Source organism: Alosa pseudoharengus, unplaced genomic scaffold (assembly GCF_046254945.1).
Source record: "Alosa pseudoharengus isolate Yale_2024_CS ecotype anadromous, Long Island Sound unplaced genomic scaffold, YU_APseudo_1.1 YU_APseudo_1.1_scf_19, whole genome shotgun sequence".
NCBI classification, from domain to species: domain Eukaryota; kingdom Metazoa; phylum Chordata; class Actinopteri; order Clupeiformes; family Clupeidae; genus Alosa; species Alosa pseudoharengus.
This window is the reverse complement of record NW_027468657.1, coordinates 30963101-30976321: the sequence shown is the minus strand read 5'-3', so window position 1 is coordinate 30976321 and position 13221 is coordinate 30963101. Positions and strand designations below refer to the sequence as shown.

General features: G+C 46.1%; 1 protein-coding gene across 2 annotated transcripts in view; it reads right to left on the bottom strand.

Annotated features, from left to right (window-relative positions):
* gria3b (glutamate receptor, ionotropic, AMPA 3b) overlaps nucleotides 1–13221 on the bottom strand; it is an 86543-nt gene that overhangs the window by 31433 nt on the left and 41889 nt on the right. For both annotated transcript variants that reach the window (XM_076292346.1, XM_076292348.1), the window contains exons 4-5: nucleotides 9926–10113; nucleotides 371–424 (exon numbers count right to left, since the gene is read on the bottom strand). In XM_076292346.1, coding sequence (XP_076148461.1) covers nucleotides 371–424; nucleotides 9926–10113 — 242 coding nt within the window. The remainder of the gene's footprint in view (nucleotides 1–370; nucleotides 425–9925; nucleotides 10114–13221) is intronic.

Genomic DNA, 13221 nt, shown 5'->3' with positions numbered 1-13221 from the left:
AGGTTTTTATTGTCAATTTCAGCACATTTCTATTAAACTGCAGTTTGGTTGTTTTTATTTAGTAAAAATGAATCAATCAACTCAATCCAACATATTAAATATGTTCTATGTATATGTTTAATATGTTAAATAAATAAATATATATCAATTTATATATATATATGTCTGCATTTAAACCCTCCATATTCTCTTACAGATACCATTCAGTATATATTTCCTTACTTTGATATACATAGCTATAGTAATGGTAACGGATACACAAACATAAAATGATGGTTGAATGTGACATGCAACTGAAATATTTCTCCACACCTTCACACACTGAGTGCTCCAGTCTCCAAGAGGAGAGAGGAGGCCTGTTCATACTCACCAGATTGGCAATAATGTAATGGTAGCCTCGGCTATTCTTCCCCAGGGTCACAACCTGAGGGAGAGGGAAAGAGCGAGAGAGAGAGAGCGGAATCAATGGCAGTTAGCCATCCATGTAAAGAGAGCCAGGAGGCAGAACGTATTCATCTGGGTGTCGACCCACTCGCTGCTTTACACGACTGCATTAAACACAAAGCGCTCCACTGTAAAGGCGACAACTGAGGCCATCATTGATTGATGTGTCTTTGTGTTGCATCTCGAAGGCTGGGGATATTACCATTCCACGACTGACAGGCCAGACCCCCAGCAACCCTACCTACCTGGCTCCTGCTTTCTTCCACTGTTCACGGACCATGGACACAGTGGCATGGGTGCCTTGCAAATTCAGTAGTGCGTGAAGAGCACAGCACAGAAAATAAAAAATAAGGGGAATAATCAATCCATCACTTACATGCTCACCGACACACACACACACCTATGTACACACACACACACACACACACACACACAGGTATGTGGTTGGTACCCACAAGAACCAGGGTTTCAATTCTGTAAGTGCTTTTGCGAAGTGTTTGATGGAATGGTTTTGAAACTTTTCCACTAGCCATTTAGAAAGTCGATACAGCAGCAGAACCTGTCACCGAAGCCCTAAATCAATTGTTGGTGCATCTGTATTTCCCGCTGCAGGCGCCATGACAGAGTAGTAACCCTCTGATATCAATTAATCACTGCGTCGCCCATTTCCTCCCGTCCTCGCGCGCTCCTGTGTGGCGATTCCCAGAATCTTCAGGAGCCACGCCGTGCCCATCGGCCGCGCCACGCACGCCCACGATCGCTCTGTAAAAATCACCCGTGTTTACATGTCAGGTTTACATAAATTGAATCAAGCTTTCTCTGGCTTCTTCGCTGACATTTGTGAATGATCGCCCCGCTTTTTCTCTCCTGCCCCCCCCTACCCCCCCCCCCGCGCATCATCGTGGCGCGCAGCGTGTCGCCCGAGAGAACGCCAATCCTCTATGCTCTTCCGCTCATTTCATCAGGCTGTTCAAGTAGGTCAGTCATTTCTGACAGCGACAACATCATGAATTCATATCACGGCAGAGAGGATATGAAGAGAGAAAGGGGGGGGGGGGGCGGCGGGCGGGGGGCACGGTGGCAGAGGAGCGCGCGAGACGACAGAAAGAGATTCAAGGCTTAGTTGCATGACACATTTTAATTCAATGCGGGTTCTTTCATACTGTACCTTTTACATCACCACTGACATCAACATCTGACTTGAATCTATAGTTGTATAGAGACTATCTTTATTCTATAGAGACTGCTGTGTGCAGTGCCCCTGCAAGGCTGTGTGTCTTCAGTCCGACTATACTGTATGTAGACGTCATTGTAAGCGCTGCCCTTGACTTTTGGCTCAAGCGGGGCAGTTTGGGGCCAGGGCGCTGTCCAAACCTGGGCACCATCTTGCTGTGGCCGTGAGCGCGGTAGCACCTGAGCAGGAGCTTTGGCTGCGGCCCGAGTATCCCGTGTGCTCCGCCTGAGGTGAGCCGGTCAGCGAGGACTCGGGCCAGAGGGGGCCACCTGAGCCAGGGCACCGTGGGATCTTAATAACACCACTCCGCTCCCCTCCAGCCAGGGGCCCTGGGCCAACGCTAGCCTCTTCCTCTTCCTCACAGGAAATCCTTAGTCTCCCCTCGCGACGCCTCAACACATTAGCCACGGCTGTTTAGCATCTGAAAAGGGAAGTGTGTTCTATTTCCATCAATTCTACCCAAATAAAATATGGCATATTCATATTTAAACAGGCTGATATCGAATGCTGGCGATGAGTCATGTGTTTCTGAGCTGCCTCCTGACTCAGTGGCAGATATTGCTGGCTCATTGGCTTTTCGTTTACATGAACTGGAATTTTATTTACAAAACGTTTATTAAGTCTTCAACCCCCAAACCCACAAAAAAACGTAACCACATTTCTACATTAAACCAACCTTGTCTGAGGAAAGTACTCTTTTTTACACATCTTCTGCTGCCTTAGTGAAGTCTGTTGTAACCTCAGCTCTAATGAAAGTGCTATTTTTGGAGGAAAAACTGGTTTAAGACATATACTGTATATAACAACAGAAGCATTAGCAGTGAGTCAGTGAGCAGCGGCTCGTCTAAATCAAGATGTGTTTGAGATGGGATTACAGCAGAAGAACACAGTAGAGAGGCATTAAATGGATGGATTAGGTTGTAGTTGCAGAACCAAAGTGAAGTATATTCCCCAAAAAATCTCCTCCAATGCCACTGTAATCTTCCTCTCGCCTCCCCGCCCATGTACTCTCTGGTACGCTGATCCCCCACGCCAGCACCCTCACTTGGCCAGAGAGAGGTTTTCTGTCCTTGGGAGAAGTTTTCACTATAATGTGATGGCCATGGACAGGCTCGGTGACCTTGCGTTCACCCAGGGCCAGTCTATTCACACAGCCCTGACAGACAGGAGGGGATGGGGCTGGAGCAGTTGGGGGATGAAAATAAAGCAATACATTCACTCCTGGGTGTTCAATAGAAAACTCGACCCGGGATCTGCTGGGTCATTCTTGGCTCTGAATGACCTTTACAAAATGCAGCTCAGCACAAAAATGTCTCAAAGAGATTATCAGGCCATTTTTTCCCCTCCAAGGCAAGCGGTAGGAAATAGGAAAAGGAAGCTTTGAATTTAGTTTTAAGCTTATCACACCTGTTTGTGGCTCTTTGAGTAAATAAGGTGGTTGAGAAGAAGAACTTTGTTAAATATGGGTGACATTTAAGCAGCGCCTTACTTAAAACATACTGTACTATCAGTCTCTAACTGTACAATACATTTATCCAAAAGCAAATCCAATATTCACAGAATATTCATAAAGCTTTCTTATTCTTGACATGCAACTTAATAATTCAGTAATTCCCATTTAAGATCATCATTTGACCAAGAGGCCTAATTTGAATCTACAATGTGCAAAGTGTAAAGTTCCTGCTACTGCTTTTGTGCTGCAGAAACCATACAATGGTAATCATCAGTAATTACTGATAACTGAGTCATAACTGAACCACACTGAACAATTGAACTACACAACATGACTAATATTAACCTGGCCCTAGCCAGATGAATTTCGCTCCGCCTAGCTCCACTCATCCATCTGGAACCGATCCATTGAAGTGTTGCTTCAGAAGGCTGGACCTAATCAAAAAATGCTTGCATATGATTGAATAAGCCACTTGTCCGTCATCTATTGACGTGCTACTTCAACCACTCACATCGAAGCCAACCCGTGACGCTGATAACAGTCTCACAGTCGCTTCTACGCTATGTCACATCTATGAAACTCCCGCCCTGCGTCCTGATTGGCTAAACCATAAAGTTGGTTGGAGAAATCACTCTCAATGGAAGAGGTTCCAGATGGATGTGAGTGAAGCTAGGCGGAGCTAAGCGGATAATACAAGATAAATCAGTCAAAGTCGTCAGTTTGTGTCATGCAAACAGGTGGAAAGTGATTAAGTACAAATACTTAAATACTTTCAAGTATCTATTAAGCTATCTATTGACCATGAAAAACTTCACTGTGGAATCCAGTGCTTTATCAGAATGTGTACAGATGTCATTTGATTATCCTCGTTAAATTGTTTTGAAAAAATCTGACATTTTCCTACTAGGCCTATTCTGCCAGTGACAGTACCTCAATCATTATGTTTCTCTTAATTTCCCTTCATGTTCATCCTGATAAGGTAATAAGCTTTCATGAAACACCACAGGGATAGTGAAATAGTTGTTAAGACGATACAGTTGTTAAATTAGAATATCTTTGCAGGCTCCAATTCGCTTCTTTTAACAGAAACAACTGATAAAACAGTCCTTCAAGGATACTTTTTACTTTTATACTTTGAGTACATTTCAGAGCCTGTGCTTTGCTACATTTACTTGATTAAAGAATTTAAAGCAGTAATTATACAACAAGACTGACCAACAGCTACATTCCACGGGCCATCATCACTCTTGTGAACACATGGCACTTTTCTCCACTAATCTAAACAGCTGAACACTGACGCACTCTCAAACACTACATTCCAATGTACACTTTTATTCTACACTCTCAAACACTACATTCCAATGTACACTTTTATTCTACACTCTCAAACACTACATTCCAATGTACACTTTTATTCTACACTCTCCAACACTACATTCCAATGTACACTTTTATTCTACACTCTCCAACACTACGTTCCAATGTACACTTTTATTCTACACTCTCCAACACTACATTCCAATGTACACTTTTATTCTACACTCTCCAACACTACGTTCCAATGTACACTTTTATTCTACACTCTCCAACACTACGTTCCAATGTACACTTTTATTCTACACTCTCCAACACTACGTTCCAATGTACACTTTTATTCTACACTCTCCAACACTACATTCCAATGTACACTTTAACTCTACACTCTCCAACACTACATTCCAATGTACACTTTAACTCTACACTCTCCAACACTACATTCCAATGTACACTTTAACTCTTCACTCTCCAACACTACATTCCAATGTACACTTTAACTCTACACTCTCCAACACTACATTCCAATGTACACTTTAACTCTACACTCTCCAACACTACATTCCAATGTACACTTTAACTCTACACTCTCCAACACTACATTCCAATGTACACATAATGCTCAACTGGGCACAACTTGTTCATGCTACAAATTTAAACTTGCACACTTATTTATCTATGAATGCAATATTTGTAAGTGTCATATTTTTAGAAGTTTTTTTGATTTTATTTTGATTCTAAAATGTGTCAATGGAGGATCAGCAAAGTAAGAATGTCACTGTATGGAGTAACAGCATGTTTTCTCTGTGCACATGACAATAAAAGACTCCTGACTCTTGGCTCTTTTACCAGTGTATTTACACACATATCTGTACTTCTATTTGAATATAGAAAGTGTGTACTTAACTTTTGCAATCTCTGCATGCCAGAACTGTCTGTTGAAACATGCTGAGCAAGGAAACTTGGTCTCTTGGTTAGCGGACCATAGTCTTGTGTCAACATACACTGCGTGTTATTTTAAGACTTCTCACCAACCTGAACTCACATTCCTGCCCCACATCCCTGTAAACTATGCTACCACTAAAATCTGCAGAGTCATGATTTATTTCTGATGCAATGGTCCCCCTATGCTAAGAATAATCCATAAACAGTGTCCATATATCACATACAGGGGCAGCGGGAAGGATAGAGGGAGGGACAGAAGGGGACAAATGGGCAAAATGTTTTCCAAAAGGCCTCTTTAAAAAACTCAGTTATCTTCATTTCCCTTCCTCCAGGCAGCGTCCCCCTTCCCCGCCCGGCATCGGAGGCTGTAAGCCGCAGTACTCCTGGGGGGATACATTCTAATTAACTGGCGAGCGCGTCCGTGGCTAGGCCCCCCTCTTCCTGGCAGTCTGGATTTATGCCCGCGCGTGGACTGAACCCACTTGGCTCTCCTCCAGCGAGGAGCACTGCCGTGCTATCCTATTCCGGAGCCGCAGGACTTCTCTGTGTCTGTGTCTCTGAAATATTGCGGCCGTTTGTTATTCGATTCCACTTGGAGAGGGACTTGCCGCCACGCGCCATCCAGTCCATGCCATCGTGCGGAGTCATGTGATGTCATGTCATCTTGGACTAATTAGCTAATCTCGGCTGAAACATTAGAAGGAATCAAAAGACTTTTATCCCTAGACTATATATAAGGCTTATATCCTTCCAAAACAGCTGCTTGATGGACTGCTGACAGAGATACCACTATGTTCAGGAATTATGGATGCGTTTTTGTTTTTTATCCACTGGATTTTTTTGCACATACTGTGGTCTTCGGTGATTGTTGCTATTCCCCATCAGAGAGAAGGGTGGCCTCATGTGCAACACTTCTGACAGCCAGAGGAAGTAGGCACAGTAGCATTCGCAGGTCTTTGAAAGAGCGGCCCTAATCCTATTAAAGGCTGTTGAGTTGAGACGTTAAACGGTCCCAAAAGGCGGGAATGACGTGGGGGCATTAAAGGCCTCTGTCTTCAGGGCTTTACTTCAAACAGTGGGAGATCGCTGCTTTCTGCCCCTCCACCCCACCCCACTTGCCCCCCTCAACCCTTTTATGTCCAAGAGCCCACCCCGATCCACCCCGATCCACCCTCCAGCCTCCCCACCGGTGACAGGAGCTGGCCTGGGATCAGTGCCGCTTCTCAGATGATCGGTGGCTTCATCCCCACAGCCCTTGCGCTGTTTAGGAGTCGATGGAGAGACCGTGGTTCAGAATCAAAGCAATCACTGGCTCTAAATATCAAGCTACATTTCCATCTCTTCTTTAACAAGACCAAAAAACCCCCCCTTTTCTCTTTTGTCTCCCACAATTCAATCTCACTCTGGGGTCTAGGTGCAGGTCGCTCCCATTTTTGCTTCAAATTTAAATTTTTCCCCTACTCTCAAATTCTCTCTCTCTCTCTCTCTCTCTCTCTGTAATTAAGCTCGATCCTCGGCTTGGGGTCTCAGAGGTAATGGCCACAGATGTCTTCATTTCAAAGGAAGCCTCTTCTCTGATACGACAAATGTGTGATCAAACCCATTTCAGTCAATTCATGCTCCCCTACAGCTTGAGAGAGACAGGGAGCGGAAAAGAGAGGACGAGCAACTGAGAGCATGCTCTTTTTGGAACGATCAGATTTGTTGCTCGTCTCGTTGGTAAATGAACTCAGCTTTTCCCCATGAGCTATTACCGCTAATCTGGCACACCTTAGAACATGGATCTTTTCCCTTTTTAATTCCTTATCCACATTTTCATCTGTTATTCTCTGATCCCTTCAGAAGAAAAAGCGGCATGGCAGGAAATAAAAGACATTGTGTGGATACAAAACAAACAGAGATTTCCCCAGCACCGGCCCTCCTGGCATTCACTATCAGTAAGAGGATCAGGAGCCACTCTCCGCAGCGACAGGAGCCAAGACAATCCATGGCTGCCGGTTTGTAGGTAGCTGAAAACCATCGCAAGACTTCCCTTGAGCAATCTCTGTCTCTCTCTCTCTCTCTCTGTAACACCGTCTTTTTCTGCCATTTTTCCCCAGGTGCCCTCCTCCCCTTCTTCTCTGGTTCAGCGGCTGGCACCACAAACTGCCTTTCTCTTTCTTTGAACAGCTTGTGAGCCCTGGGCCTGTCCCAGATGCCATTCATTCATGCCCGCCCGTTCCTTACAACAGAGACGAGCAGGTTGATGCCTCTTAGAAGACTTCAGTGATGGAAGCACAGGAGGGGGGCGTCCCGACAACATGGGACAGACCAGCATACATGCACACTGTATTTGAGTAGGTATTTTCAATGGCCGCTAATTAGTGCCACTAAGGACTATGGATTTGGATTGGATGCATGTATTTTACAGGTAACTGTTTAACTAAGGTAATGCAAACTTGTCTTTGCAGTTTTCTCCAGTAAAATCTGCGTCAGTGTATACTAAAGTTGTGAAAAACATACAATCCATAAGAGGTCAAAACAAGATATTTATTATAAATATTTTAATAGTGTCATTTGATTATAGGTCCCTAAAGCATTTTGATGTCACTCAACTACTATACCATGGCAGGAATGTCTTGTTGGTGACATCACACTTGCATTTTCACAACAATGCAAAAAGTTCTTCTCTTATGTGTGTGTTTGTGTGTGTGTGTTTGTGTGTGTGTCTGTGAGTTTCAATATCAATATCAAATCAACTAAAAACACGTCAACAAGACATACATTCTGCACAGCAAGATTTCAAGATACTGGCAGAGAATATTACCAGCTAATTACACCACAGCATCACACCGGACTACCGGTAATCCTGGGAGTCGTGCAATCCCATGCAAAATGAGAATCTTGAGTGGACTGGCTGAGGATCGCACACTCTAGTAATCCTCAATGGGGATCAGCTGCCTGTGCCCTTGAGACATCGTGGCGCACTGTCCCCTATGCGAGACCGCATCACGCTTCAGATACATCTGATAGGACTATAGGTCCCTGCATGTCATTTCTATCCAGACGGCTGGCTGTGGTGGCGAGGAGGGCTGTGGCTCTTTCTTCTCCCTCCCAGCCCTCCACAGGACCGCAATCTGGCGCCTCGTCCGAGGTCTCTGATTGGCCGGTGCAGGCTGAGCAGGGACCGCATTAGCTACAATTAGCTTCAATTTTGGTTGAGAGCCTGCTGAGGGGTATAATAAGGGAGAAGACGGATCTCACTGCACCCCCCCCCCCCCCCCCCCCCGCCTCTCTTACCTCCGCATAGCTGTCCTTTCCCCACTGCACACAGAGTTGTGTGAGTCACAAATGTATTTAGGAGAGGGAAAGCGGAGGGGAAGGAACCAGTGTTGCATTAAAGCAGGCCAATTGATTGAATTTGATGGGAAACAGATTGAATACATGCAGATTAATTCTGAGTACTGGCACTATTAGGAAACTGTAGCTGGACAGGCTTTTGTGTGTGTGTCTCTCTCTCTCTCTCTCTCTCTGTCTCTCTCTCTTTGTGTGTGTGTGTGTGTGTCTCTGCTATCAAAGATACCCTCCTTGCTTTGTTCTTCCCATGGATATTTTCCATTCGTAAAGACTGATGCTATCCACAGGATAAAGCTCATGCATTCTCATACCCACACACAGAGGAAATGCTTTTTAGTGCAGCGTAATGGGAAATTACTGAGTAAGGAAATTTGCACCACAAGAATTAAATTAGACACACTAAATTAATACTAAAAGCCACTCTGCGCTAAGACTATGACTCTGCAATCAAATTAGATTCATATAAAAAAAAAACATTGAGAGGTATTGTATAGTGGAATGAGCCCGTATATCTAAATTCATGTTAACGAGCAGAATCCAATTCAGTCGTATGATTGCCTGGTGGAGAGGCAGCCAGAGGGGGGCGGCTGGGTGACATTCAGTCCTGGGGGGGTAAGGGGGGGGGGGGGGTGTCACGGTGCGGGGTAAATAGCCACTCATCTATTCATCTTAATTGCATTTTCCTGTGAGCAAATTTCAAATCCTCATTTTCTTCCACCCTTTCCGACAAAAGCAGGAGACGTGAGCTCGGTGATTGAGGTGTTCTGGCTCATTAGTGGAGGGATTATAAGGCTGACGGTAGCCATGGGTAAAAAAAAGCGGGGGTGGGGGGGGGGTGGGTACTTGACTCCTCGGGAGGAAGAGGTCAGAGAGGAGAGCCCGAGCACGCTGTCAGCCGTCAGAGAGACGACGGGCACTGCGGTCAGAGTGAGTGGAGGGAGACAGGACGACAGACACGAAGAGATGAGGAGACAGGCAGAGAGATGGAAAGAAAGAGACAGGCAGACAGAAAGAGAAAAATGAGAGAGAGAGAGAGAGAGAGAAAGAGAAAGCACACCCTCTCCTTGTCTGGATGAGAGCACTGCCTCGCTCACTTAGCAAGCTTAACCAGGCAAACAGCTCTCAAACCGGCAAAGACAACCCCCCCCCCCCCCACCACCACCACCACCCACCCATCCACTTCTCTGGACTGGACATACCTGTTCCAGGATGACGTTGATCCGGTCCACTTCACAGTCGATCAGGTAGCGCTTCTCCTGTCTCCTGTCCATTTCCTCAATGATGCGCTTGAACTCCAGGGGGTCGGTGATGCTCCCCACGGACCGCGCCGTCACCTGCCAGTTGTTAGCCACAGCTGCCTCCATGATTGCTTGAAGTATTGAGTACCCTTGACGAAGGGCAAAGGAGGGAGCAGAGGAGGGAGAAAAGAGAGAAGGCAAGTCCTCAGGTTAGCCTAGCCGTGCTAATAAAAACATGCTAACAAGCCGTGCTAATAAATAATGAAACACACAAACACAAACAAACACTTGTTCTCTACTAAACTGACAGACCGGGCCTTTTCTGTCTATGCTTAGTTTGTGGACTTGAGCTGTGCAGTCGCCTGACGTCACACGTTCTGCTCAGACAGACGTACTAACCAGGCTTGTGCAAAATTCCGAATTTTAGAATGGATCTCCATTCAATTCACGAATTGGAATTTGAATTGAATTGGCTCCGCCCCACAGGAAGTTGAATTGGAATTGGAATTGGAATGACAGGAAGTGGAATTAAATTCATGGCCATTCAAAGCAACTCCACAGTCACACAACAGGAAGAATGTGTTGAATCTCACATGCATTCAGTTTTCATTTCATTTAATTTAAATTCTACTTCCTTTAATTCAAATTCGAATTGTAATTCTACATCCTGTTTTTGACCTTAATTCAAATTCAATTCAAATTCAAGAATTGAATTGGAATTTAGGAGTCATTCTCAATTCAATTCTGAATTGTGCACAAGCCTGGTACTAACAGTGGAGTAGAGAGTGGGCGAAGCGAAGGCAGGGGAGATTTTTTCCCCCTTCTGTAGCGAGTCAAGGACAGTTTTGTCTGGCAGCATATTACCGCGCTGAATACAAAGAGGACAGGGGCAATTATACGAGTAGCTCTCACATGTTCGCCAATAAATGTCTACAAGGGAATGCAAATGGCGGCAGCAGTGGCTCGCCACAATGACTCTTACATCAAAATAATGCCCATCTACTGCCGTCCTTGAGAACAGCTGTGAAGTCAAATAAAAGCAAAGAAGAAAAGATAATTATTTTGCACTTCTTCTTAAAGAAGACCATTATTGCAGGGGCACACATACACACTGCTTGAACAAGAACATTTTCATACATAATTCAGATGAGGGAGATATTAGTTCTACCAAGAACCCACTGTCTGGACACTCAAATGGCATACTGTACTTTCAAGTGATTTACTCAGCTGTGATGAACAGAAAGATGGAGCTGTGAGAAGGGCTGGCGCTGTTTAGGTATCCTCTTACAGACTAGAACAGGATAGCTTTAAATGCAAATCAAGAAGAGCGAATGTACATTCATTACTTTAGGCAATTGATTTGGAATGTACAGCGTGTGCATTCAGTTCTTTGGCTTATTCATATATGAGTCGCCTGAGCTTTAGCAAAATGCCACTCACTATAGATTTGGCTTTAGAAACTTTTGCCCGAACAACAAAACCCACTTTGCCCTTCAGTCTGGATCGACTGGGTAATTAATTTTATTTCAAAATAAAAGTGGTGGCCATTGGGGATTATGCAAATAGGGGAGTGGAGGTGTATGCATAATGCTGTGCTGAAAGAGCCTGTCTTCGTGTTGTTCTCGAGAAAGTGACTTTCTGCTTCGCCCTTATCGCCTTCGCTTGACAGAGGCGGCGGCCCTGACAAAGCAAACACTCCACAACAACAAACTACCCCCCCTCCCTTCCTCCATCCCCCCCTCTCTCCCTCTCTCCATCCCCACCCCCCCTGCTCCGCATCGAGCCCATTCCTCTCTCTGCAAGATTGCCATGCGTCTCCAGCCTATCTCTTCATTTATTCCATTCCAGACCCCTCAATGGCTCAGCGGCTCTGCCCTCACGCGCACACATAGCCTTCCTGATAAGGCCCCATCTCTTTCTTTTGCCCGCTCCCTCTCCCTCCTTCCCTCCATCTCCCTCTCTCCCTCCCTCCCCCCGTCTGCGTACCCAGAGTTCCCCCGCCGCTGCCGTGCTCCCGTCTCCACCAGGTGACCTTTCAGAGAAAAGCTCCTGCAAACGGCTGAAACAAATGCGCTGCATGTCGTCCCCCCACCCCCCCCCCCTGCCCCCAAGCCCCCAGCACCACCACCTACCCGTTCACCCACCCATTCACCCACCTCCAACTCAGCGCCCCTGCTGCACCCCCCCCCCACCCCTCATCCACCCCCCCCCTCACTACAGCTAAGTCCAAGCAGACCCTGTTGTCAGTGTGTTTGTGGGTGGGGGGGGGGGGGGTTCATCTTGGGAGCATCGCGCAGGCGTGGACTTTGTGTCGGACACGGACGCCTTCTAACCACCGATCGCTCAACCGAGCGGTTGGACAGGTTTTAACACCCTACAGACATGCGCTCGCAGACATACAGTACGCTCGCATGGTAATATACACAGCCTTCGCCCCGGGGGCAGCAACACTGCCACACTACGACTGCTCCTGCCCCCGCTCCCGGGGAAGGAGACGCGAGGAGAACGGGGGTGGGGAGACGCGAGGAGAATAGAGGTTTGGGAAGGTGGGCAAATGAGAGACTTGACTGTCCTGTTTTTACTCTGTGACTTTCATTTGGAATTTGCAATCGCTTGACATTTAAGAATGAAAACTACTTGTGCTCCTTTAGGGAGGGTGGATTTGAGGGGATTTAAGAAATCATTCTCCCTCTCATAATTTTCTTCTTCATCCAAGCAGTACTCAGTTTACTTATTTAAGCTGGTATTTATTACAAGGCTTGTGAGGCATGTCGTTAAATTGGGCTAATCATCAGAAAAAGCTCACATAGATACAAACAGAGTAAGGAAAACAGGAGCAGCTGCTGATGCTGGGGAAATTCCCACTTCTCCCAACAATCCATCATTAGTCAATTGCGTGAGAGCATGCATTCACTACAGATGAGTGTGTGTGTGTGTGTGTGTGTGTGTGTGTGTTTGCTGCATCGAGGACATGTGTATACACAGCACACTCTGCAGATCCCAACCCCCTCCAGCGCTACATGGGGAGTTCTGCGCTGGGAATGTGTATGTGTGTATGGAATGTATTTTTCATCAATCTGGCCCAAGTGCGCTTGATGGTAGGCGGGGCCTGAAGGCAGCGGGAGCTCTCCTGGTGTATATATGTATTATTTAGCTGTGCGCGGACCCTGATCGGGTGATGGGGGGTGTGGGGGGGTAGGCCTGCACAGGGCATGTGTCCCCTGCTGAGGCTGAGGCTGAGGGGAACTGGGTCAGAG